Here is a 27,921-nt window from a genome sequence, read left to right on the forward strand (position 1 = left end):
TGTGTCTTCATCACTGTAAGTTCACCTCCTCAGGAGGCCTGTCCTTTAAAATCTTTATGTCTCAGCCTTGTTGATGTGGACCTGGAGAGGGTAAGACTGTGGACCTGGAGATGTGGACCTGGAGAGGGTAAGACTGTGGACCTGGAGAGAGTAAGACTGTGGACCTGGAGATGTGGACCTGGATAGGGTAAGACTGTGGACCTGGAGAGGGTAAGACTGTGGACCTGGAGAGGGTAAGACTGTGGAACTGGAGAGGGTAAGACTGTGGACCTGGAGATGTGGACCTGGAGAGGGTAAGACTGTGGACCTGGAGATGTGGACCTGGAGAGGGTAAGACTGTGGACCTGGAGATGTGGACCTGGAGAGGGTAAGACTGTGGACCTGGAGAGGGTAAGACTGTGGACCTGGAGATGTGGACCTGGAGAGGGTAAGACTGTGGACCTGGAGAGGGTAAGACTGTGGAACTGGAGAGGGTAAGACTGTGGAACTGGAGAGGGTAAGACTGTGGACCTGGAAAGGGTAAGACTGTGGACCTGGAGATGTGGACCTGGAGTGGGTAAGACTGTGGACCTGGAGATGTGGACCTGGAGAGGGTAAGACTGTGGACCTGGAGAGGGTAAGACTGTGGACCTGGAGATGTGGCCATGGAGAGGGTAAGACTGTGGACCTGGAGATGTGGACCTGGAGAGGGTGAGACTGTAAACCTGGAGATGTGGATCTGGAGAGGGTAAGACTGTGGACCTGGAGAGGGTAAGATTGTGGACCTGGAGACGGTAAGACTGTGGAACTGGAGATGTGGACCTGGAGAGGATACGACTGTGGACCTGGAGATGTGGACCTAGAGAGGGTAAGACTGTGGACCTGGAGATGTGGACCTGGAGAGGGTAAGACTGTGGACCTGGATGTGGACCTGGAGAGGGTAAGACTGTGGACCTGTAGAGGGTAAGATTGTGGACCTGGAGATGTGGACCTGGAGAGGGTAAGACTGTGGACCTGGAGATGTGGACCCGGAGAGGGTAAGACTGTGGACCTGGAGAGGGTAAGACTGTGGACCTGGAGAGGGTAAGACTGTGGACCTGGAGAGGGTAAGACTGTGGAACTGGAGAGGGTAAGACTGTGGACCTGGAAAGGGTAAGACTGTGGACCTGGAGATGTGGACCTGGAGAGGGTAAGACTGTGGACCTGGAGATGTGGACCTGGAGAGGGTAAGACTGTGGACCTGGAGAGGGTAAGACTGTGGACCTGGAGAGGGTAAGACTGTGGACCTGGAGAGGGTAAGACTGTGGACCTGGAGATGTGGCCCTGGAGAGGGTAAGACTGTGGACCTGGAGATGTGGACCTGGAGAGGGTAAGACTGTGGACCTGGAGATGTGGACCTGGAGAGGGTAAGACTGTGGACCTGGAGATGTGGACCTGGAGAGGGTAAGACTGTAAACCTGGAGATGTGGATCTGGAGAGGGTAAGACTGTGGACCTGGAGAGGGTAAGATTGTGGACCTGGAGACGGTAAGACTGTGGAACTGGAGATGTGGACCTGGAGAGGATACGACTGTGGACCTGGAGATGTGGACCTAGAGAGGGTAAGACTGTGGACCTGGAGATGTGGACCTGGAGAGGGTAAGACTGTGGACCTGGATGTGGACCTGGAGAGGGTAAGACTGTGGACCTGTAGAGGGTAAGATTGTGGACCTGGAGATGTGGACCCGGAGAGGGTAAGACTGTGGACCTGGAGAGGGTAAGACTGTGGACCTGGAGAGGGTAAGATTGTGGACCTGGAGACGGTAAGACTGTGGAACTGGAGATGTGGACCTGGAGAGGATAAGACTGTGGACCTGGAGATGTGGACCTGGAGAGGGTAAGACTGTGGACCTGGATGTGGACCTGGAGAGGGTAAGACTGTGGATCTGTAGAGGGTAAGATTGTGGACCTGGTAATGTGGACCTGGAGAGGGTAAGACTGTGGACCTGGAGAGGGTACGACTGAAGAATACAGCTGGAGAGGAGGAGAGGGACTGCTCTCAAACTACAGCTGCAAGCAGCTCTCCCACACATTCTTAAAACCCCATCCATCTTGTATGTATCCATTCCCCTTGGCTACTAGTAGAGCCTTGGTTGACTCCCTCCATGAGCCATCCCTCCCAGCCATACAACCCAACACATTGGGCTGAAGTGACCTAGCTGCTTGACCCCAGCTAGCAACCACTCTAAATGGCCCCAGTGAGTGAGACAGAGATTGACAGAGACAGAGATAGACAGCAGTCTGTGGCCCATTGCTTACCCATTGAACACAAAGCTGTGAATTTCTCTTTTTCTCCTGGACCAAAGGCTGTGTGGGTTCACAGGCATCCTATTATGCATGACCTCTGACCTCACAGTGGGTTGGGCCTCAGATGTGTGGACGAGCTACAGGGAGCTGGTCAAAGGTCCAGTCTTCACAGGGCAGTAAACCTGAATCAGAGGAGGTAGCTGCTGCCCAGTTCCCACCACACTGGTCTTCATGGTGAGAAGGCCCTTTGGAGTAGCCCACTCTCCCAGACAGGGACACACAGAAGGAAGTGCATAACATTCAGCAGACAATACCAACAGCGGATACAACCCTCACAAAGAATACACAACCCTCAAACATCCACAGTCCACATCACATAACAAAAACACAGGGCCATATTTTTCCAGATCAGCCCACCTCTCTTGATCTGCGACACTGGGTCCACTCCTGTTCCCCTGCAGTGCTCGAGTTTCCTTCCCTCTGCCTCCTCTCTACTGGGTTCTGATCTTATGTTTCAGCCATCAGAGTACTACTTCTGCCTCCCCTCTCTCAGCATTGGCACAACGTCAACAGCAGAGGTTCAGACATGATGATGACTTAGCCATGCTGCTGCCATGGTCAAAGACAGCACAGGCCAACCGTACCACCACTCACTAGTGGTCTCTGGTGGTGGATACCAGAACTGTACCACAGGATGGTAAATTGAACTCAGGTCGCCTAGCTCAGATGATTAACCAGAACCACATTTACAGACAACCATGAAAAATGGTTAAGCGATGGTGGCTCGGGTTCAACCCATCATAAATTATAATCATCTGTAAGTATTGCTGTTTTAGAGCTACAGTAACAGTAAATGTCATATTGAAATACAATTGTCGTGAGAAAATTCTAACCAGGAGCACATTTTTGAAACTGAATTTTCCCCTCAGATTCTATCATGCATAGTTTTGGGGTCTTTCAATGTCCCAATAGGAGGGCTGAAGTATTGGATTCTACACCATCTGTAGCTGCCTGAAGCAGAGTGAGTGTCAGCTCTACCTTCGTACTGGGTGTGAATGGCATCGATGAAGGTGTACTGGCTGTGTCACCTGTGTATGTAGAGGTGCCCGTGTTCCCTTGTGGGAGTGAGTGTTGTCTGAACAACAGCAGGTATATTCTCCCTGCAGTTGTGGATCGACTGTATCAATGATATTACCTAAAGTTTCTTGAATGCTTTCCAGAATAGGACTTAATATCTGCAGTAAGTAAATCATCCACTCACTCTCTCCTAGAGCTCACAAAGGCTCCTAGTGCGTACGATTTATAATCAACACAAGAGGTCGTCATATATTCAGCAAAACATTTATTGCTAACTAACATAACACGATGCAATCGCAGAAAAATGACACGCCAGAAGAACACCTGGTAATAATGATAACGATAACTAATAAATCAGTAGAAAACAATAGTCTACGAACAACTGAAATGCACAACGTGAGTACAATACATAAGTGTGCATGTCTTAATTCCACAGTTCACTTCTTTGTGTGTGTGTCTAGTCATACCAGTAGAGGCTCAGTGCAGGTGCTGTTGGAACCACATTGAGTGTCAACACGGGCCAGAGAGTGACCGTCCTCTGCAAACCACACACACAAAGGGGGCAGCACAGTTGTATTCATTAGTGCACACCGCAACGTTTGCATCAGAAAACAAAAATGAGGTAGTCCCTCCTCCCTGTTTGTTAGTTTTGCGTCCATTTAGTGCCAAATGAATACGGTCCAGAGTTAACACAAGTCCATGAACCATCTAAGAACATGGCTTTTGAATAGAAGTCCATTTCAGGATAGTAAAACATATGCCGTCTGTCTGTCTCTGTGTGTGTTAGGGATGAATACGTTTTCAGACCCCATGACTTTTTCCACATTTTGTTACGTTACAGCCTTATTCTAAAATGGATTAAAAATAATTAAATCCTCATGGATTAAAACTTGGAGTCCCCCTGATTGGACAAGGTTTTAAATTTTAATACATTTGCAAAAATTTCAAAAAACCTGTTTTCGTTTTGTCATTATGGGGAATTGTGTGTAAATTGATGAGAATTAAAAAAATATATTTAATCAATTTTAGAATAAGGCTGTAACGTAACAAAATATAGAAAAAGTTGTGTTGTGACAAGGTAGTGGTGGTACACAGAAGACAGCCCTATTTCGATTCCAAGATGGCGTAGCAGTAAGTCGTCCTGTCGTCCCGTCCCTGTATATATCGCATCGTTTTCGTTTTTTTAACATATTTTTCTTCGCATACCTCTTTAAAAACATTTTGCTAAACCTAAGCTTCCAAATACTGTCCTGCAACCCGCCTCACCCAATGTAGCTATTTTTCCTAAAGTATTTATATTTACTTCGGAACCGGAACCCCTCAACTGAAGCTAGCCAGCTAATCCACCAGCTATGCTAGCGGTCTTCAGTTAACCAGTCATCAGCTAACCTTTAGCCCGGAAAGCTCTCGCCAGTTCGAACAACGCGACCCTAACCAGAGCACAACGGACCTATTTATTTTTCATCCCCGGATTCCCACCGCAAACGGAACATTTTTCAGCTAGATCTTCACAACTAGCTATCTAGCTAAACTGCAACCCCGGATGATTACCCCTGGCTAGCGTTTCCACCCACTTAGCCTGAAGCTAGCCCGGCCAGAGCACCTGTAGCATACTCCTGGGCTACAATACCCGGGCCCACGACCGGTCTGTCGATGTCACCGCATGAAGAGGAATAAACAGACTCACCCCATCGCGACGTCCCCCAAAGGCTAACTCTCTAGCCCTCGCTATCTCCCTGCTTGCTAATTTGGCCTGCTAACTGCTAGCTTGTCTAGCTCCGGTCCGCTAACTGCTACCTTGTCTAGCCCGGGCCTACGAACTGTTAGCTTGTTAGCACAGGCCTGCTAACCGTCTGAATCACCGCGTCCCAAACACTCTCTGGACCCATTTACTTTCTATCTCTTTTTGATTTTTAATTTGTTTATACCTTCCGGAAACCTGCCTCACCCAATGTGATACGGAATCGCTATTATTTTAAAATTTTTAGAACACACTCAAGAACCTCCAGACGCTAACCAGCTAACTAGCTACAAGCTATTTAGTCATTGTTAGTTTTTTTTAACCTGGATAACACTCGCCAGTCCAGCTTCCCTGCCCATCCACCGCTGCCCCTGGACACTGATCTCTTGGCTACATAGCTGACGCACGCTGGACTGTCCATTAATCACGGTACTCCATTCTGCTTGTTTGTTTTATCTGTCGGCCCCGTTGCCTAGTCAACGCCATTTTACCTGCTGTTTGTTGTGCTAGCTAATTAGCCTCGCCTACTGTTTTAGCTAGCTTTCCCAATTCAACACCTGTGATTACTGTATGCCTCGCTGTATGTCTCTCTCAAATGTCAATATGCCTTGTATACTGTTGTTCAGGTTAGTTATCATTGTTTTAGTTCACAATGGAGCCCCTAGTTCCACTCTTCATACCCCTGTTACCTCCTTTGTCCCACCTCCCACACATGCGGTGACCTCACCCATTACAACCAGCATGTCCAGAGATACAACCTCTCTCATCATCACCCAGTGCCTGGGCTTACCTCCGCTGTACCCGCACCCCACCATACCCCTGTCTGCGCATTATGCCCTGAATATAATCTACCATGCCCAGAAACCTGCTCCTCTTATTCTCTGCCCCCAACGCTCTAGGCGACCAGTTTTGATAGCCTTTAGCCGCACCCTCATACTACTCCTTCTCTGTTCCGCGGGTGATGTGGAGGTAAACCCAGGCCCTGCATGTCCCCAGGTACCGTCATTTGTTGACTTCTGTGATCGAAAAAGCCTTGGTTTTATGCATGTCAACATCAGAAGCCTCCTCCCTAAGTTTGTTTTACTCACTGCTTTAGCACACTCTGCTAACCCTGATGTCCTTGCCGTGTCTAAATCCTGGCTCAGGAAGGCCACCAAAAATTCAGAGATTTCCATACCCAACTATAACATCTTCCGTCAAGATAGAACTGCCAAAGGGGGAGGAGTTGCAGTCTACTGCAGAGATAGCCTGCAAAGTAATGTCATACTTTCCAGGTCCATACCCAAACAGTTCGAACTACTAATTTTGAAAATTACTCTCTCCAGAAATAAGTCTCTCACTGTTGCCGCCTGCTTACCGACCACCCTCAGCTCCCAGCTGTGCCCTGGACACCATTTGTGAATTGATCGCCCCCCATCTAGCTTCAGTTTGTTCTGTTAGGTGACCTAAACTGGGATATGCTTAACACCCCGGCAGTCCTACAATCTAAGCTAGATGCCCTCAATCTCACTCAAATCATCAAGGAACCCACCAGGTAAAACCCTAACTCTGTAAACAAGGGCACCCTCATAGACGTCATCCTGACCAACTGGCCCTCCAAATACACCTCCGCTGTCTTCAACCAGGATCTCAGCGATCACTGCCTCATTGCCTGTATCCGCCACGGAGCCGCAGTCAAACGACCACCCCTCATCACTGTCAAACGCTCCTAAAACACTTCTGTGAGCAGGCCTTTCTAATCGACCTGGCCCGGGTATCCTGGAAGGACATTGACCTCATCCGTCAGTTGAGGATGCCTGGTCATTCTTTAAAAGTAACTTCCTCACCATTTTAGATAAGCATGCTCCGTTCAAAAATGCAGAACCAAGAACAGATACAGCCCTTGGTTCACTCCAGACCTGACTGCCCTCGACCAGCACAACAACATCCTGTGGCGGACTGCAATAGCATCGAATAGTCCCGTGATATGCAACTGTTCAGGGAAGTCAGGAACCAATACACGCAGTCAGTCAGGAAAGCTAAGGCCAGCTTCTTCAGGCAGAAGTTTGCATCCTGTAGCTCCAACTCCAAAAAGTTCTGGGACACTGTGAAGTCCATGGAGAACAAGAGCACCTCCTCCCAGCTGCCCACTGCACTGAGGCTAGGTAACACGGTCTCCACCGATAAATCCATGATTATCGAAAACTTCAATAAGCATTTCTCAACGGCTGGCCATGCCTTCCGCCTGGCTACTCCAACCTCGGCCAACAGCTCCACCCCCCCCGCAGCTCCTCGCCCAAGCCTCTCCAGGTTCTCCTTTACCCAAATCCAGATAGCAGATGTTCTGAAAGAGCTGCAAAACCTGGACCCGTACAAATCAGCTGGGCTTGACAATCTGGACCCTCTATTTCTGAAACTATCCGCCGCCATTGTCGCAACCCCTATTACCAGCCTGTTCAACCTCTCTTTCATATCGTCTGAGATCCCCAAGGATTGGAAAGCTGCCGCAGTCATCCCCCTCTTCAAAGGGGGAGACACCCTGGACCCAAACTGCTATAGACCTATATCCATCCTGCCCTGCCTATCTAAGGTCTTCGAAAGCCAAGTCAACAAACAGGTCACTGACCATCTCGAATCCCACCGTACCTTCTCCGCTGTGCAATCTGGTTTCCGAGCCGGTCACGGGTGCACCTCAGCCACACTCAAGGTACTAAACGATATCATAACCGCCATCGATAAAAGACAGTACTGTGCAGCCGTCTTCATCGACCTTGCCAAGGCTTTCGACTCTGTCAATCACCATATTCTTATCGGCAGACTCAGTAGCCTCGGTTTTTCGGATGACTGCCTTGCCTGATTCACCAATTACTTTGCAGACAGAGTTCGGTGTGTCAAATCGGAGGGCATGCTGTCCGGTCCTCTGGCAGTCTCTATGGGGGTGCCACAGGGTTCAATTCTCGGGCCGACTCTTTTCTCTGTATATATCAATGATGTTGCTCTTGCTGCGGGCGATTCCCTGATCCACCTCTACGCAGACGACACCATTCTATATACTTTCGGCCCGTCATTGGACACTGTGCTATCTAACCTCCAAACGAGCTTCAATGCCATACAGCACTCCTTCCGTGGCCTCCAACTGCTCTTAAACGCTAGTAAAACCAAATGCATGCTTTTCAACCGATCGCTGCCTGCACCCGCATGCCCGACTAGCATCACCACCCAGGATGGTTCCGACCTTGAATATGTGGACATCTATAAGTACCTAGGTGTCTGGCTAGACTGCAAAGTCTCCTTCCAGACTCATCCCAAACATCTCCAATCGAAAATCAAATCAAGATTCGGCTTTCTATTCCGCAACAAAGCCTCCTTCACTCACGCCGCCAAGCTTACCCTAGTAAAACTGACTATCCTACCGATCCTCGACTTCGGCGATGTCATCTACAAAATGGCTTCCAACACTCTACTCAGCAAACTGGATGCAGTCTATCACAGTGCCATCCGTTTTGCAGAGAACAACAGGGTGTTGTCCAGGATTACCCCAAGGTTCTTTGCACTCTGTGGGGTAGTCATTCAAATCACTCAAGGCCTTTACCATCCTCATACGCTCTCCCATGTTTGTTGAGATCAGTGAGATTGATCATTTTTCTCATGCCATAGCTGCTCCATATCTGAAAACGAACAGACAATATGAAAGTAGAAGCAAACCTTTACGTATTGTATCAGGGTGGGTGAATGAATTGAGACAAAAATGTGACTGACACACCCAGGACACTCCAAGCCTCGTACGAACCATCCTGATCTCACAAGCTTACATTCTGTTTCGCTACACGGCTATCAGGATGGTTCGTACGAGGCTAGACCACTCCTTCCTTACCTCTAGAAATTATTGTCCCACCCCGATTGCTGGAATTGCTAAAAATGTACTTAAGTATCAAATGCCTTACATTATGCAAACCACAATTTATTTATTTAGCACAATTTATTTTTTATTTGATTTACAGATAGCCAGGGCCAGGCACACTACAACACTGACAGTCATTTACAAACAAAATGTGTTTAGTGTGTCCGCCAGATCAGATGCAGTAGGGATGAACATGTTCTCTTGATAACTGCATGAAATGGACCATTTTCCTGTCAAGATGTAACAAGTACTTTTGGGTGTCAGGGAAAATGTATGGAGTAAAAAGTATATTATTTTCTTTAGGAATGTAGGTAAGTAAAAGTTGTCAAAAATATCAATAGTAAACTAAAGTACGTATACCCCAAAAAACTACTTAAGTAGTACTTTAAAGGATTTTTACACACATACTATGTAACATCATCCAAAGGCATGACAGCACCAGGAAAGTGTGAGGTGGGGGCTTGTCTGTCCATCTGTCTGCTACTTACTCATGGTGTAAGAGACTGCAGGGGTTTGGTGGTAAGATCTTTAGTCTCCTCTTCTTGAATCAGTGTCCACTGCTGGGTATTGTGCAGTCCGTTTCCACTGACTGTCCACTCTGAGTGCAGTTTGTGGAGAAGTTTGAAAGAACATTTTAAAGCAAAGAGCATGCACAAAAAAAAGCTTTTTACGCACCAGCTTGTGCGCATATGGCTTTTGTATGGTTTAAATCAGTGTGTGTGTGAGCTCACCTGTCGACAAATTAAAAACTAGTAATGCAGCATCCTTCTGGTTCAGTCGCAGTCACGAAGGCATAATAGGAATGGGATACCCACTATATTCCTTGTACAAAGTAATGACAGCATCGGGTTCCATTCGTGCCTAGGTGGGAGGTGCAGTAGAGTTAGTTAACAGAGACCTGTGGCTATCGACTGTATTTGGAAACACTTTACACTGCATGCACTAACCACATTTATCAATTCGTTTGAGGTGATATGAAACAACTCGTGCATGCAACGAACATGAATTATCTGCTTAACGTTTAGAGCTGACTTTAATATTCATAAAGATGGAACAAAATGGTCAAATTTTGTTTGAAATTATTACTTCTAAATCTGCAAAAAAATGCAAGAATAATTTCTCATCTTTTACCAGGGGCTCCATGTTGATACGGCAGAAGATACCATTTTGTGGAGAATGAGATTTAGCAGAACAGGGGTGATGGAGACCAAACACAAGGGGGCAGCAGCAACACATGACCTTGCAGTCACTTGTTGTCCAGTGTGGATTCACAAAATGAAAACGCTATCCTTCCCTATCAAATCCAACTAGATATATTAATACCGTGTGCCGCAGCGATCCAGAAATGGTTACTTTTCATCCCTTGCCTTTGATCTGTGCATTACAATGCAAACATGAAGACATTTAACATAAACACAGAGAAAATAATGAATGATTACATAGATACAACAGCCTTACTGTGTTATTACATTTATCCATAATCTATTTATTTGCCTCATCCTTTGGGTCACATAGCCATGTATTTTGATGAACAATGCTATCTTGGAAAACAACATGATCAGTTATATGGCACTTTGTTGTTGGAGTCCACTCCTAGAATACATATGTATTTGTATAGACAATGAACAAAAATATAAACCCAACATAGTAAAATCTTTGAAATTGTTTTGAGTATCAGTTCATATGAGGAAACATATGGAAATAAATTCATTAGGCCTTAATCTATGGATTTCACATGACTGGTAATACAGAAAAGCATCTGCTTGTCACAAATACCTTTCTTTTTTTAAGTAGGGGCTTGGATCAGAAAATAAGAAATAAAAGTATCTGGTGTGACCCCCATTTGCCTCATCCAGCATGACGTCTCCTTCACATAGAGTTGATCAGGCTATTGATTGTGGCCTGTGGAATGTTGTCCCACTCCTCTTCAATGGCTGTGTGAAGTTGCTGGATATTGGAGGGAACTGGAACACGCTGTTGTAAATGTCGAGCCAGAGCATCCCAAACATGCTCAATGGGTGACGTGTCTGGTGAGTATGCAGGCCGTGGAAGAACTGGGACATTTTTATCTTCCATAAATTGTGAACAGATCCATGCAACACTTGCAAACCCGCAAGTGTATTATCATGCTGAAACATGAGGTGATGGAGGCGGATGAATGGTGTGACAACAGGCCTCAGGATCTCGTCACGGTATCTATGTGCATTCAAATTGCCATCAATAAAATGCAATTGTGTTCATTGTCCATAGCTTATGCCTGCCCATACCATAACCCCAACGCCACCATAGAGTACTCTGTTCACAACATTGACATGAGCAAACCACTCGCCCACACAAGGCCATACACGCTGTCTGACATCTGCCCAGTACAGTTGAAACCAGGATTGACCCGTGAAGAGCAAACTTCTCCAGCGTGCCAGTGGCTATCAAAGGTGAGCATTTGCCTACTGAAGTTGGTTACAATGCTGAACTGCAGTCAGGTCAAGACCCTGGTGAGGACGACAAGCATGCAGATGAGATTCCAAGACAGTTCCTGAAAGTTTGAGCAGAAATTCTTCGGTTTTGCAAACCCGCAGTTTCATCACCTGTCCAGGTGGCTGGTCTCAGACGATCCCGCAGGTGAAGCCGGATGTGGAGGTCCTGGGCTGGCATGGTTACACGTGGTCTGCGGTTGGATGTACTGCCAAATCCTCCAAATCGACATTGGAGGTAGTTTATGGTAGAGAAATGAACATTTTCTGGCAACAGCTCTGGTGGATATTGCACACTCCCTCAACTTGACATCTGTGACATTGTTGTGTGACAAACCTGCGCATTTTAGAGTGGCCTTTTATTGTCCACAGCACAAGGTGCACCTGTTTAATGATCATGCTGTAATCAGTTTTTGGATAATCCATCCACCTTATCTTGGCAAAGGAGAAATGCTCACTAACAGAGATGTAAAAAAAATTGTGCACAAAATGAGAGAAATAAGCCCTTTCTAGGATCTTTTATTTCAGCTCATGAAACACAGGACCAACACGACATGTTGCATTTATATTTTTGTTCAGTTTACATGTATAGATTATATGCACAACCAATCAGCATAAAAATATACATGAAAACACCCAAACTTACATTCCTTGTCCTCTTCCCATATCTGAAGTCTGTAAACAGAACTTCTTTTAAAAATCAATGTACTGTTCTCCCACTTTCAATAAATTAGAAAATAAAATACTGTACATGACCAGAAATGGTTAAGATATTCTTCCGAAAATATTAATAAAAAGATACAATAAACCACCTTTCTGTTTGATTTTCAGGCGTCCCGTCCCGTAGGTGTCATGATTTTATTATGTAGTGTTAAATTACAGATAATAAAAAACATGCACTCACACGCGTTTGCATTGTCTGCAAAGTCCCTGGTTTGGCAGCAGCCATTGTGTCCTGTGAGATGAGTTTGGGCAAGGGGCCTATTCAAGAGGGTGTAACGTTACAGAACATTCCTATAGAAATGTACTGTGTAGAACAGATAGGATTGTTTGTCATTTGGAAAAGGAAATCATGTCAGCTCTATTCACTACATTTCTATCTGCAACGTTACAAACATTTCGCTTCAATAAATATACCCCAGTATTCTTCTCCTCGGGGTCTCCATCCTATGGGGCCAAGGCACGTTCCATCAATTCCTCTCCTCCAATCCTCTCTTTCATTCCTCACATCACATCTGCTCTCTTGTCCCTCACTTTGTTCCTTAGTTTAGTCCTGGCTTTGAAGGCCGCTGAGTTGAACAGATGCTGTGAGGGAAATAAATCAACAGGTTCGATTTACACCATTCAAAATGAAGAATACCAATATGGAGGGCAGGTTTCTATTGGGTCCTGTGAAGACTAGGCAAACCCATAACATGTCATAGTACCTGCTAAAGAAGCTAATGGGCAGGTACATTTTGTTGAACCACATATTTCATTAGACAGTGGAGATATCACATGATATGTGTGTGGTTGTTGAACAGTATTTTCTGGTGTTAGGGCAGTGGTTATGGTTTCAGGGCAGTGGTTATGGTTTCAGGGCAGTGGTTATGGTTTCAGGGCAGTGGTTATGGTTTCAGGGCAGTGGTTATGGTTTCAGGGCAGTGGTAATCTGCTGGTGGGTTTACAGACATTTGAAAGTTCATAGGACGTGGGGTCACCTTCTCGAAACGGGAGATCTTGCTGGCTTTGATGGAGGAGTCCAGAATCAGAGGGGGCCCCAGGCCAAAGATATCCCTCAGCAACGGATTAAACTACATAGACAAGACCAGGCACACCCTTAAATATCATAGAATGACAAGCTGACTATTAGCAATTACTAAATGATACATGAGAAAGCATAGGCAAACAAGCATCAAAACCCTTTGAGACATTTGATTAGAACATTGTTGGTTGCAGAGATACCAGATATCTCTGCTTTAAAAAAGTACATTTACCTCACAAACACTTCTAGACCTAGAATTTGTCCTAACCTGAAGGTGGTGTCTCACTCCAGACTCCAGCACCTCTTTGAAGGCATCGTAGACCCTCCTGCGCATCCAGCTGTCAATGTAGATGCCCTCCACACCAAAGCGGATCTTCTCTTCTGTGAAGTCCTCATTCTGCACAGGAGGGGGAGAGAATATAACTATATATATATATGTATTTATTTCTCACACTGACCTATGGTCTCCAGTTAGAGAGACTGGTCTGGGGTGAATTTTAAACCCATTAAGCACCGTTAGAAGTGTATGTGGAGGGACGAGTGGTTCCTCACCTCTATGTAGTGCAGCACCTCTCTGAATATGGAGCGCTGTTTCCTCCTGTCGTTCTTGGCACGGTGTTTGTTGCCGTCAGTGGCCAGACCTTTCAGGCACTCACACAGCATGTCGCTGTCTTCAAATTCCTACAGAGAAAAACACTCAAGGATAAGGAGGGATATTTCCTCACTTCCTCTCCATGGGATCTACATTGGCTCCATATTGTGTTTGAGCCTGTGTGAATAAGACCAGGGACTGTATTCACAAAGTGTCTCAGAATAAGACTGCTGATCTAGGATCAGGTCCTCAATGTCTAATCTTATTCATTGTGATCTAAAAGGCTAAACCTACAGCCCCTGGTTGGTCACGAGGCAGAACATACCCTGTCTATATCTCTTCCCAGTTCAACCAGCAGGGCGATGGTTTCCCCCACAGCAATCCTGTAGTTCACGTCGCTGCTCTCCAGGCAGGCCTGTAGCTTGAGTAGATGTCTGAGCACAATAGGAGACAGAGGAAGTGAGATGAGCAAACCAACAGGTTAAATTCACTTTTTATTGAAGGTGCCATCTTGCTGTTTTTCCCCTCATTGGCAAGATCCTGTCTGTATGTGAAATAGCAGCCTATTCCCCATTTATTCCATTAATTTGTCCAAATGTACTGCACCACTGTAGTACATGGGGAACGGTGTCGTTTAAGACGCTGCCCTGTTCTGTGTGTTTCCCTCACATGTCTAGCAGCACAGTGAGGCGGGAGGCGGGGCAGAGGGTGACGAGTAGAGCCCAAGCGTGCAGGGCGGCGCTGTGGAGCCCAGGGGTACCGGCCTTGGGGGTGGGCAGAGTGCCCTCAAAGTTGGGGTACGACATGGTGAACACACTTTCCAGGTGACTCATGGATTTGACCAAGTCCTGCCAGAGCGAGAGAGAGCGATTAAGACAGACAGGGAAGGAAGGAGAAACATTAAATTAAGTACGTGATTTGCCATATTACGTTTCTATTCCAGCTACAGAGAAATAGAATGAAAAGGATTTCTAGAGATTCTCACCTCTCCATCTTCCGCAGCAGAAACATAGCAGCACATACCCAGAGCCCTGGCACACTGACAGGGAAAACAAAGATGGAACACTTCAACTCTGAGTGGGCTTATAAGAATACATGCACTTTCAGTGGAAAACTGCAGTCGACAACAGGACTGTGGTGAAGGTCAATGGTGACACTCACGCTCTGGCGGGCGGCCACACTGGCACAGCCGTCAATCATGATGGCACTGAGGACGGGTCGAAGGATCTTGAAGCCCTCCTCGCTCTCGTCCCCCCCGCCCAGCTGCACACACAGCTGGGCACACACTGTGGCCGCTGCAGCCTGCTCCTCTCCACCACCTGAGAATGATGGACAGAAATAGAGGGATGAAAAAGGGTGGAAACCTTTTACAATCCTTAAGGTCAACAAGAGAAGTCAGGCTATTGCAGGACTTTGTCAAGAAAAACTCTGAATTCATAGAGCTTAAATTCAGGTATACTTGAAGACGATCCACTGGATCAGCAATGTTTATTTTCCAGCCAAATAAAGGCATGGTAGACCAAAAAGTGTGTGCGGGTCCGATTCATCTCCTTGGCCTAGCACCACCTAAAATAACCTGCGTTTGACTAGATTGAGTAGGTAAATTCAGCCTCTAGCTTCCTCCCTCCACCATCATCACAGACAGTCGCACGGTGTCAGTCTCACCCTTGCGAAGGCTCCTCTCCAGGCAGTCGCTGATGGTGAGGCGTCTCTCTGTCAGGAAGTCACAGAGCAGCCTGGATGAGAAGGCCCCTCTCAGAGACTCCAGGGCTGCCAGGCGTGTCTTTGCACTGCGAGGGGCAGGAGGAAGGGGCACCTCAGTATGTCTCCACACAGCTCTGCCTAACGCTGTAGTTACACTACACCATTATGTTGAAGCTGATCTTATGTTCCTCATGTCCATTTACCCAAGTACTAGCAACGTTGGTGGCTTTAGTTCTGGGAAGTTAGGTGTACAGTAAGTCCCTCTGTAAAAACATTTTAAATCCTGCGAGACCCACCTCTTGTCCATCAGGTTGTCTATGCATTGTTTCAGCTTGTCCTCGGTCTTCTCCTGGGCAGTCTGTTCATCTAGTGGCTCACCTGCTCCTGTGGTGGAAACGACAGGTAAGCACCAAAACAAAGAGCTGATATCTTTGCATGACACTTCTTTGGATGATGCACCTGTGTTTAGTAGTGTGACACATGAATGTTGACTTAGCTTGTGTGTGTGTGTGTACCCACCTGGGCTGTCGTCCACCACCGAGGCGTTCTCGCTGGCACTGCTGTAGTGACTGAGCACATCAGACGCCAGGTCATCATCACTGGCACCAGACCCACCCTTCACCCCATTCCTCCCCCCTATGAGAGAGAACGGAGGATAGAAAGAACAAGGAGAGGATAGTAGGTGAGAGCAAGAGAAAGGGAAAGAGATGCAGAGAGATAGGAGTGTGAGTTTGAGGTGAACGTTGTCTCTGTCAGTGGCTCACTCAGCTGTCGGTAATGACATCCCAGGACCCTTGTAGAGACCAAAGTCTATTCTCTCCCCAGTGCTGACACACACAGGCACGTCACATGCAGCTAAACTGGGAAGGCTGGTTGCGGGCGGCCGCTGCCTGAAGTGTTAATCCCTCAGACACAGCCGAGCCAACTGACTGGCACTGCCCCTAGTACAGCTACCAGACTGTGGCCCTATCCTGACAGATGGCAGAGACAGTGAGGATATAGTCACACATGGCCACACTGCCTTACTCCAGAGATCAAGACCTAGCATACCTAGGCTCAAAGGAATTCATCCTTCAAGACAGACCTTTCTTAGTTTATCAGTGAAGTTGGATGCCCAGGTTGAACCCCAAAAATCAGCCAGCCCCAGCAGAGCTTTACTGGGGGAAAGTTCACCGGGATGACAGACCTGATGCAGGGAATCAAGCTTAAAATCACCTCCCTGTTGAATGGCTGTAGGGCTGGGGGAAGCCTGCCCAGGCTCCACCTTGTCATTTACGATGACATCCTACAATACACTGCATGACCAAAAGTACTGTATCAACAATGGCCTCCAGGAAGTATGTCCATTCATTTAGTGTCATCAAGGCAAAGGGTGGCTACTTTGAAGAACCTCAAATCTAAAATATATTTTGATTTGTTTAACCTTTTTGGTTACTACATGATTCCATGTGTGTTATTTTATAGTTTTGATGTCTCCGCTATTATTCTACAATGTAGAAAATAGTAAAAATAAAGAAAAGCCCTTTAATGAGTAGGTGTCCAAACCTTTGACTGGTACTGTAATTCATTCCCACAAGTCACCTTCTCTGTCTCTAGTGATCATACTGTACCGAGTGGGCCCTTATCAGTCACGTGACTTACTGGTACTCAACCTTGAACCCAGGCAGAGTGTTCACAGCCAACACTACGCACGTGTCAGCCTATGGCTTTCCACAAGTGTCTGCACCTCAGTCATGCCAAGGGGAGGCGCTTGAGAGTGTGACAGGGCTCTTCTTTTCCAGACACAGCCAGTGAGATGAAGGGGCTTCCTGTCCCCACAAGTCTCAAAACTTAGTCTTGGCCAATTGGGTCTTTAACTGAGCTTTTCAAAACATAAGCAACTTCCCTGCTGCCTAAGCTGGAAACCACAGATAAGAAAAAACAAACACAGGGTGTAAGAGATGGGAAAGCTGACAAATGGTAATGCCATGGTTTATGCAGCATTCTGAATGAAGCCTCTATGAGAGGAGTTAGGTCAGTGCGTTGGCCAATATGTGCAGAGGGGACGGTGGAGCTGGGGGTATCCAAGATGTGGATACAGTGTTAGTAGGACAGAGAGGTAGAGAGAAGGCTGGGAGTCCTGGGACCAGCCGGAGTGACATGAGGCAGGGTAAAACATATGGCAATGAACTCCCGAGGACATCGTTTGGAATATTCAAACCTAGCTACTAAACCTGTAAAGTCATGAGCCATGCAATATCATATGAACTGTAACAATGACGAACGGTAAAGATTAGTTAGTCAAGTGGGTGGAGAAGTACTGGGATGTGGTGGTCAAGTGGGAATAGTTGACAGATGGCCATGGGCGTCAAATTAGTCCAGGTGATGTAGGGACACATTAGTACGTGGGTCCAGGTTACATGAACGATGAATAAGATTTGAAGCAGGGTAGGGGTTGGAGTCCTGCTGTGTTACCTTTGAGAGACGGGGCCCTTGGCCAACAGATACAACTGTATAAACCCGTCTGAGACAGCCTGTTAAGGGGTTCAGGTGCAGGGAGAAGGGATGGCAGGTTGGCCAACAGATACCACTGTATAAACCCCTGTCTGAGACAGTCTGTTAAGGGGTTCAGGTGCAGGGAGAAGGGATGGCAGGTTGGCCAACAGATACCACTGTATAAACCCCTGTCTGAGACAGCCTGTTAAGGGGTTCAGGTGCAGGGAGAAGGGATGACAGGTTGGCCAACAGATACAACTGTATAAACCCCTGTCTGAGACAGCCTGTTAAGGGGTTCAGGTGCAGGGAGAAGGGATGGCAGGTTGGCCATGGATGGAGGAAGAGACTATTAGACAGTAAACCTCCTCTCCTTCTTCATGTTGCTCTCAGCAGTGCAGCTCTTGCTTTCCCCAGACACTTCTCTGGAAGCCTGTTCAGACCTTCTCTATGTAACCTGTCCTGTTTGATCATTCTCATCAACTGAACAGCAATAAGATGAATTCTACCATCTTTACTACTGGTCACATGGAGATATCTAATATAGATTACTCAGTGGTTGTTATAAACATGGATTTTACTTGGAGATATCTAGCTAAAGTATTCCAGTTGAGCAAACATTCATTAGAATATGTCATTTCTACCACTATGCTGACATTTGGCCACCTGTACATGTGACAAAAAGGAGTTTGAGCATTCAGTAATCTGACCCCTAGTCGGAGTCCATTATCGTCGGGAGACGTGTTGAGTCCTCACGTTATGTGCACTTCCCACATCAGACCACAATTGACCGGGGGCAGAGCTCCCTGCCAGCCTAGGGACTAGGGCCGGGCGATAGATCAAATCAATTCTACTTTGTTTGAACGCAATGTTCCAAATGCCAGTCCTGCAAGAATCAAGGTTTAATTTGTTTGTTTATATGAGCATTTGTCTTTTTGGTCTCGTCTCTTTCGCTCCTTCTGTGCAACTTCCCAGTCGCACACATCAAGCCCCTCGCCCTGCCACTCACAACAAAGATGGAAGATCACTTCTTCCTCTCTGACAGAAAGCAGTTCCAACTCGCTATTTGCATTTGAGGTTTGGTCCAACAGAATCGGTCATATGGACGCAGAAACACACGCAGAAACATATACCTACAGCCGATATGCTGTAGTAATGCGAGTCTTTATATCGATAGGCTGTCGTATTGCCAGCGTCTGTGTAATGTAAGTGTCTAAGGCACTGGGCACTGCACACATGGGGGGGAAAATAACACTATAGGACACTAACACTAAAGACTGAACAAATGAACAATGAAACAGCACAGCAAGTAAGTGAAAGAAATGTTTTGATTATATTTTATTGGTAATGGGGACATATGTAAATGACAACAAAATAACTTTTTGCTCAGTTGGGTTTGGTGTCTGTGTAACCTTTATTTAACTAGGCAAGTCAGTTAAGAATAAATTCTTATTTACAATGACTGCCTACCCCAGACGACGCTGGGCCAATTGTGCGCCGCCCTATGGGACTCCCAATCACGGCCGGATGTGATACAGCCTGGCTTCGACCCAAGGTCTGTAGTGACGCCTCTGGCACGGAGATGCAGTGACTTAGATCGCTCGGGAGCCCCACGAAATGGGGGTAGAAGCTGTTAAGGAGCTTTTTGGTCCTAGACTTGGCGCTCCGGTACAGCTTGCCGTGCGGTAGCAGAGAGAACAGTCTATGACTTGGGTGACTGGAGTCTTTGACGATATAACTACTTCCGTATTGAGCGAGTCACTGGTACTTCCTGCTTTAGTTTTGGCTTGTAAAGCAGGAATCAGGAGACTATAATTATGGTCAGATTTGCCAAATGGAGGGTGAGGGAGAGCTCTGTATGCATCTCTTGTGTGTTGAGTAAAAGGTGGTCTAGAGGTTTTTTTCCCCCTCTGGTTTCACATGTGACATGCTGGTAGAAATGAGGTAAAACGGATTTAAGTTTGCCTGCATTAAAGTCCCCGGCCACTAGGAGCGCTGCTTCTGGATGAGCATTTTCTTGTTTGCTTTTGGCCTTATGCAGCTGGTTGAGTGAGGCCTTATTGCCAGCATCGGTTTGTGGTGGTAAATAGACAGCGACAAATAATATAGATGAGAACTCTTGGTAGACAGTGTGGTCTCCAGCTTATCATAAGTCTCTGAGCAATACCCAGAGACTTCTTTAATATTAGACATTGCGCACCAGTGAATGACATTCCACGTATAGTAGTTGTCAGATACTGTGACTCAGAGCAGGTAGGTGAGGAGCTGCTTTGTCCAAAACCCATGCATAGTAACACTAAAGGGGAAGATGTAGCAAAAGCTTTCACAGATCATTTTGAGGAGAGTGGTGTCGATATTAAAAACATTCGCTATTACAACTGACGGTGCCCCCACTAATGGTAGGGAAACAAACAATTCGCAAAGCTGATTGGCCACCCTATGGTTACATTTCACTGTCATTCACCAAGAGAATCTGTTCCAAGATTTCAAATTCCGATGTTAGGTACTGTGAAAGCTTCTGTAGTTCAAATTGTGAATTTCCTTGTTGCTCACTTGTCTCTGACACAGCCAGTTTTGGTCACTGTTGCAAGAGATTGAACAAATCCACCAAGACTTGCCTCTTCACTGCAGTGTCAGTGGAGGGAAGTTTCTGGAACAGTTTGTGGAGTGTTTGGATAAGGTTAAAGCCGTTCTGGCTGAAAAGGGCCAAAACTACCCAGAGCTTGAGGATTGGCTTGTAAAACTGATGTGTCACACTGACGTAACAGGTTACCTCAATGAGCTCAACCTGCGCCTGCAGGATTCAGGCCAAACAGTGCTGGATGTGTGGAAGGCATGGAAGGCATTCGTTGCCAAGCTAGAAGTTTACTCGCGGGATATTCAAAGTGGAACGTTCCGCTACTTCAAGCAACTCAAAGGGCTGTCAGCGCAATAGTCAGTACTGACGCCATCGGAGTGTACATGGGGGAGCTAAAGTCGGAGTTCTCTGTCAGATTTAAAGACTTCAAGCAACATGGCCCAATGTTTTATTTTTGGATCAAGCCAGACAACTTTGAGGAGAGCGACTTGGATCGGTCTGCGTTTCATTGGATGGGAACCGAGGACTTTGAAATGCAGCTGATCGAGCTCAAGGCATCCTCCCGTTGGTCATCAAAATTCATGGAGCTGCGCAAAGAACTGGAAGGGACAGAGTGATCAAGGGGCCTCCATTATCCAATGTTGGGAGAGCCTGCCAGTGAAATGACAGTCTGAAGAAGGTTGCAATGCTTTTAGCATTCGAATCCACGTATCTAAGCGAACTTTTCACACATTAAGTCAATACTGAGCCCCTCACGCTGCCGGCTGACCACTCAGAGGCCTGTGTGCAGCTCAGTCTCCAAATATAGCCCAGATATTACGCGGTTCAGCAATGGAAAGCAGGGACAAGGATCGCATTAAAAATCGGTAAGATGTGATCGGTAAGATGTGATTTTCAACAGTCGTCTGTCTTTTTTATTGAACCTTGTATTTTTAAATAAATGTTATTTTTTAATCACATATTATTTGGCCTTTGTAGTTCTGTAGCCTATATTGAAATGTGACTTACACAAAAATGAATGGAGGAGCAATTTAAAACACATGATTTATTATTAACAAAGATGTATAAATCATATTTCCAAATGTTCTAACAACATTTCCATATAAACAATCTAAATGTCTAATAAATGCAATTGAAAACAGTGAAGTGTCTCATCACAATGAAATCTGGATTCTATCTTGATAAAACTCAAACGAATATTGTCCATCATTCAAAAACGTAAATAAAACCAACATTTAGACAGCTTTACAAAATATACATAAAACCACTAACACAGGCCATCAGGTCACAATAAAGAACACTTCAAAAGCACACTTCAAAATTAAAATGACCATCGCTTTAAATCTGCTAACCACAACTGCATGTCAGACAAATACACATAACGCAATGGAATAAGAAGCATAAAAGGAACTTACAAACCCGACAAAACAATGGCAAAAATCATTAAGTAGAATACAAAGATCTCTAGATGCGTTTTAAAAAGGAGCGAAGACAGCGGCCTTGGTGTGGCATCGCTCATCTGATGTAGCTCGGCCTATAGTGGAGCTCCGTGGTGCTAACGGACAGCGCCTTGGTGTGGCATCGCTCATCTGATGTAGCTCGGCCTATAGTGGAGCTCCGTGGTGCTAATGGACAGCGCCTTGGTGTGGCATCGCTCATCTGATGTAGCTCGGCCTATAGTGGAGCTCCGTGGTGCTAACGGACAGCGCCTTGGTGTGGCATCGCTCATCTGATGTAGCTCGGCCTATAGTGGAGCTCCGTGGTGCTAATGGACAGCGCCTTGGTGTGGCATCGCTCATCTGATGTAGCTCGGCCTATAGTGGAGCTCCGTGGTGCTAATGGACAGCGCCTTGGTGTGGCATCGCTCATCTGATGTAGCTCGGCCTATAGTGGAGCTCCGTGGTGCTAATGGACAGCGCCTTGGTGTGGCATCGCTCATCTGATGTAGCTCGGCCTATAGTGGAGCTCCGTGGTGCTAACGGACAGCGCCTTGGTGTGGCATCGCTCATCTGATGTAGCTCGGCCTATAGTGGAGCTCCGTGGTGCTAATGGACAGCGCCTTGGTGTGGCATCGCTCATCTGATGTAGCTAGGCCTATAGTGGAGCTCCGTGGTGCTAACGGATAGCACCTTGGTGTGGCATCGCTCATCTGATGTAGCTAGGCCTATAGTGGAGCTCCGTGGTGCTAATGGACAGCGCCTTGGTGTGGCATCGCTCATCTGATGTAGCTCGGCCTATAGTGGAGCTCTGTGGTGCTAACGGACAGCGCCTTGGTGTGGCATCGCTCATCTGATGTAGCTAGGCCTATAGTGGAGCTCCATGGTGCTAACGGACAGCGCCTTGGTGTGGCATCGCTCATCTGATGTAGCTCGGCCTATAGTGGAGCTCTGTGGTGCTAATGGACAGCGCCTTGGTGTGGCATCGCTCATCTGATGTAGCTAGGCCTATAATGGAGCTCCATGGTGCTAATGGACAGCACCTTGGTGTGGCATCGCTCATCTGATGTAGCTCGGCCTATAGTGGAGCTCTGTGGTGCTAACGGACAGCGCCTTGGTGTGGCATCGCTCATCTGATGTAGCTCGGCCTATAGTGGAGCTCCATGGTGCTAATGGACAGCGCCTTGGTGTGGCATCGCTCATCTGATGTAGCTAGGCCTATAGTGGAGCTCCATGGTGCTAATGGACAGCGCCTTGGTGTGGCATCGCTCATCTGATGTAGCTCGGCCTATAGTGGAGCTCTGTGGTGCTAACGGACAGCGCCTTGGTGTGGCATCGCTCATCTGATGTAGCTAGGCCTATAGTGGAGCTCCGTGGTGCTAATGGACAGCGCCTTGGTGTGGCATCGCTCATCTGATGTAGCTCGGCCTCTAGTGGAGCTCCGTGGTGCTAATGGACAGCGCCTTGGTGTGGCATCGCTCATCTGATGTAGCTAGGCCTATAGTGGAGCTCCGTGGTGCTAATGGACAGCGCCTTGGTGTGGCATCGCTCATCTGATGTAGCTCGGCCTATAGTGGAGCTCTGTGGTGCTAATGGACAGCGCCTTGGTGTGGCATCGCTCATCTGATGTAGCTAGGCCTATAATGGAGCTCCATGGTGCTAATGGACAGCACCTTGGTGTGGCATCGCTCATCTGATGTAGCTCGGCCTATAGTGGAGCTCTGTGGTGCTAACGGACAGCGCCTTGGTGTGGCATCGCTCATCTGATGTAGCTCGGCCTATAGTGGAGCTCCATGGTGCTAATGGACAGCGCCTTGGTGTGGCATCGCTCATCTGATGTAGCTAGGCCTATAGTGGAGCTCCATGGTGCTAATGGACAGCGCCTTGGTGTGGCATCGCTCATCTGATGTAGCTCGGCCTATAGTGGAGCTCTGTGGTGCTAACGGACAGCGCCTTGGTGTGGCATCGCTCATCTGATGTAGCTAGGCCTATAGTGGAGCTCCGTGGTGCTAATGGACAGCGCCTTGGTGTGGCATCGCTCATCTGATGTAGCTCGGCCTATAGTGGAGCTCCGTGGTGCTAATGGACAGCGCCTTGGTGTGGCATCGCTCATCTGATGTAGCTAGGCCTATAGTGGAGCTCCGTGGTGCTAACGGATAGCACCTTGGTGTGACATCGCTCATCTGATGTAGCTAGGCCTATAGTGGAGCTCCGTGGTGCTAATGGACAGCGCCTTGGTGTGGCATCGCTCATCTGATGTAGCTCGGCCTATAGTGGAGCTCCGTGGTGCTAACGGACAGCGCCTTGGTGTGGCATCGCTCATCTGATGTAGCTCGGCCTATAGTGGAGCTCCGTGGTGCTAATGGACAGCGCCTTGGTGTGGCATCGCTCATCTGATGTAGCTCGGCCTATAGTGGAGCTCCGTGGTGCTAACGGACAGCGCCTTGGTGTGGCATCGCTCATCTGATGTAGCTAGGCCTATAGTGGAGCTCTGTGGTGCTAACGGACAGCGCCTTGGTGTGGCATCGCTCATCTGATGTAGCTCGGCCTATAGTGGAGCTCCGTGGTGCTAATGGACAGCGCCTTGGTGTGGCATCGCTCATCTGATGTAGCTCGGCCTATAGTGGAGCTCCGTGGTGCTAACGGACAGCGCCTTGGTGTGGCATCGCTCATCTGATGTAGCTCGGCCTATAGTGGAGCTCCGTGGTGCTAACGGACAGCGCCTTGGTGTGGCATCGCTCATCTGATGTAGCTCGGCCTATAGTGGAGCTCCATGGTGCTAATGGACAGCGCCTTGGTGTGGCATCGCTCATCTGATGTAGCTAGGCCTATAGTGGAGCTCCATGGTGCTAATGGACAGCGCCTTGGTGTGGCATCGCTCATCTGATGTAGCTCGGCCTATAGTGGAGCTCTGTGGTGCTAACGGACAGCGCCTTGGTGTGGCATCGCTCATCTGATGTAGCTAGGCCTATAGTGGAGCTCCGTGGTGCTAATGGACAGCGCCTTGGTGTGGCATCGCTCATCTGATGTAGCTCGGCCTATAGTGGAGCTCCGTGGTGCTAATGGACAGCGCCTTGGTGTGGCATCGCTCATCTGATGTAGCTAGGCCTATAGTGGAGCTCCGTGGTGCTAACGGATAGCACCTTGGTGTGACATCGCTCATCTGATGTAGCTAGGCCTATAGTGGAGCTCCATGGTGCTAATGGACAGCGCCTTGGTGTGGCATCGCTCATCTGATGTAGCTCGGCCTATAGTGGAGCTCCGTGGTGCTAACGGACAGCGCCTTGGTGTGGCATCGCTCATCTGATGTAGCTCGGCCTATAGTGGAGCTCCGTGGTGCTAAGTTAACAGATGTTGGCAACACTTCGCCTGCGGTACTGTGTTTTACCATCTTGGTGTGCTGCAACTTGACTAACAAAGACAGCTATAGGCTACGAGAGTATTAAGTTATTTTTAAATAAAGAGGTGAGTCTACTTACGAGTGCTTGATATGTTTCGTTCAGTTATGGAATTCTTCTGTTTGTGGGCAATTAAACATTCAATACACAATTAGCTGTAATGCACATATGAACATCATAACTGGCACGCAGATCATTAGAAATGGTAGGATAAATTGTAAATTGGCACTCAACAGAAATAAGGTTGCCAATCCGTGGTGTAGACTCCAGGCCCCCATCCAGCAGGTCTGGGCCCACGGCAAGAGCTCCCAAGCCATTGGATCAGGAAATGTTGTCCTACCAGATAGGGCTGGAACTGTTGAAGAGCCAGGCGAACCACCCTGAGCTCCAGCACATTGATGTCAGCCTACTCATTGATAGCCTCTAATTTAGTGAATTTACGAGCCATTGCAAGCCAAGAAACAGAGGTCCAGTATTGTGATATATAGGCCTACATCTTTTGTTTACCGATACATGGTTCTGACTGTACTGCCTGGTGGCCCACCTGCCTACCAGTGACCCTGCCTTTTCTTGGTCTTTCAACTATTCATCTCCTCCATTGCAAAATACTGAATCTTAGTGGTAGTAGGAATCGAAGCTCGGGTCGAAGGGCAAAGAATCAACTCCCCACCACAAATCACAGGCACATGCCATTAGGTCTGTTTTTCAGACTAACACCAGCCTTGCTAGGAATACTCCTAGTGCACAAGCGTACTATGTTAGAGCTATGTGGCAATGTCACTTTGAATGCGTTTGCTTTTCATGTAGTGTAATTGATGTGTATACAGATATACAGATAGTTATATACTGCAATTGTTGTTTATTTAGGTTTGACATGTCACTGTAAATAAGAATGTGTCCTCAATCGACTTAACTGCATAAATAATGATGAAATAAAATGATCAAGTGGTCAATTATAACAAGCAAAGTTAGCTAACGTTAGCTAGTTAAGGCAAAATTGCTTGCAAATAAATCTAGCTAGCTAGCTAACGTACTGAGCAAGATAAACAAATTGTCTAGCTCAGAATGCAAACAAAACACTGCATACTGTACAGATATATAGTGTGTTATAGCAGTTATATAAGGTGTTAGATAGCTAGCTATTATCAAACACCAGTTTGTCAATGCATTGCTACAAATAATGGTAATTCTATGAGAAAGTATCTAACTAATGTAGTGTAGCAACTTTGTTCCATATGGAACCGATCAATTCAGGCAGTTGCACAGCATTTATGCCAGCTTAGATTGTGATGCAAATAATATATATTAGCCCTTTGCTACACATAATCATATGTTAACAAATAAGACAGCAGTTAGCCAACTTACCCTTGTTTGAACTACGTTTCCCTTTTTTACTCCTTGGCATGTCGCCAATCAGGTTTCTTCACAAATTCACTTCCAAGTCTCAACAGGGCACCCCCGGAGCCGAAACTGAACAATTCATATTCAAGGCCTTGACAGTCTTTTGAAAACAACCTCGGAGGTCACGATGTATTCAAGATCTTAATTAGTGTGATGACACCATATATCAAAAACAAAAATAATTAACGTTAGCTAGACTCGATCCCCCACTTGTTTTTAGTGGCACCACGTTTCACCACCGCAGATGATGTGGAGTTGGCTTTACAAGTCGAGGAATTTGTTTTTCTTCATTACCTGTGATTGTCCCCGGGTAACCGATATCTAATGACAGATTGAGATACAACATGTTTTTTAAAGTGTTTGGAATGGAGTATCGAGCACGTTGCTGTTCCAAATTCACACATCTTCTTCTTTGGTATAAAGGCGTTCCACAAGCAAACGTTTAAGGTGTATGCCGCCACCTATTGCGCTGGAGTGTGCGATCAATCATGGTTTGCCTAATTCTGTACTAAGAAAAAACAAATCCCATTCATTTCTATCAAACCCTCCCCAAAAACTCCATCCCTCTTCAAACTTTCTCTATCATGCTCAGACAATCTAACTATAGGATTAAGCAGCATTTAAAAATCATGTCAACAGAAACATCTACTGTTATCCCTAATAACTGTTGCCGTATCCACAATCATTTTCAACCTGACATTTCTGCTTTTCACAATCCGAGTTGATAACCTTCCCAAAGTCAATTTTATTTACCAACAAAGTGTCCTTTGACACAGCACATTTATGGGAGCAAGAATTCTGAAAAGGCCTCGAAACCGTGTCAGGAACACTGGGCTATAATAAGTAGGTCGACCAGTAAAAGCACCAGTTCTAACAAATCCACCATCTTCTCCTGGGTAAGTGGTAACTGCTTTCAGACCCACCTCTTATTAGACATATTAGGCAAAGCTGGGTTTTGTAGTCATATGATGATTCTCATTTAAGTGCCCAAAGCATGAATTCGTCTTCGACTAAACTACAGTATCCATAATACCCCAAAACAAATCAGCTGTTGGGGTCGTCCGACAATTTTATTTTTTTTGTCAAACGAGCCAAATGCAACCGGTGTGAATTTTACTGTGAAACACTTACTTATGAGCCCTTTCGCAACGATGCAGAGTAAA

The 27,921-nt window shown here is 46.8% G+C and overlaps 1 protein-coding gene across 1 annotated transcript; it reads right to left on the minus strand.

Moving 5' to 3' along the window:
- Positions 1-11,936: 11,936 nt before the first annotated feature.
- LOC115102174 (interferon-related developmental regulator 2-like) lies at positions 11,937-27,186 on the minus strand. Its single transcript, XM_029621814.2, has 12 exons — positions 26,723-27,186; positions 15,993-16,109; positions 15,770-15,857; positions 15,435-15,559; positions 14,931-15,088; positions 14,755-14,808; positions 14,439-14,617; positions 14,095-14,203; positions 13,730-13,858; positions 13,446-13,574; positions 13,134-13,226; positions 11,937-12,738 (listed from the first exon to the last, which is right to left on the minus strand). Exons 1-12 carry the CDS (start codon positions 26,760-26,762, stop codon positions 12,658-12,660), a joined length of 1,302 nt encoding a protein of 433 aa, XP_029477674.1. The 5' UTR covers positions 26,763-27,186; the 3' UTR covers positions 11,937-12,657.
- Between the last annotated feature and the right edge of the window lie 735 nt (positions 27,187-27,921).

This window comes from Oncorhynchus nerka, linkage group LG20, assembly GCF_034236695.1.
Source record: "Oncorhynchus nerka isolate Pitt River linkage group LG20, Oner_Uvic_2.0, whole genome shotgun sequence".
In the NCBI taxonomy this organism is placed as follows: domain Eukaryota; kingdom Metazoa; phylum Chordata; class Actinopteri; order Salmoniformes; family Salmonidae; genus Oncorhynchus; species Oncorhynchus nerka.

Excerpts from the sequence above, each read along its gene's own strand:
- LOC115102174 (XM_029621814.2), bottom strand. The coding sequence starts at position 26,762 with ATGCCAAGGAGTAAAAAAGGGAAACGTAGTTCAAACAAGG. Across the intron at positions 14,204-14,438 it reads CTCACTGTGCTGCTAGACAT|ACATCTACTCAAGCTACAGG; the intron begins GTGAGGGAAACA and ends TATTGTGCTCAG. Across the intron at positions 13,575-13,729 it reads AGGTGCTGCACTACATAGAG|AATGAGGACTTCACAGAAGA; the intron begins GTGAGGAACCAC and ends CCTCCTGTGCAG.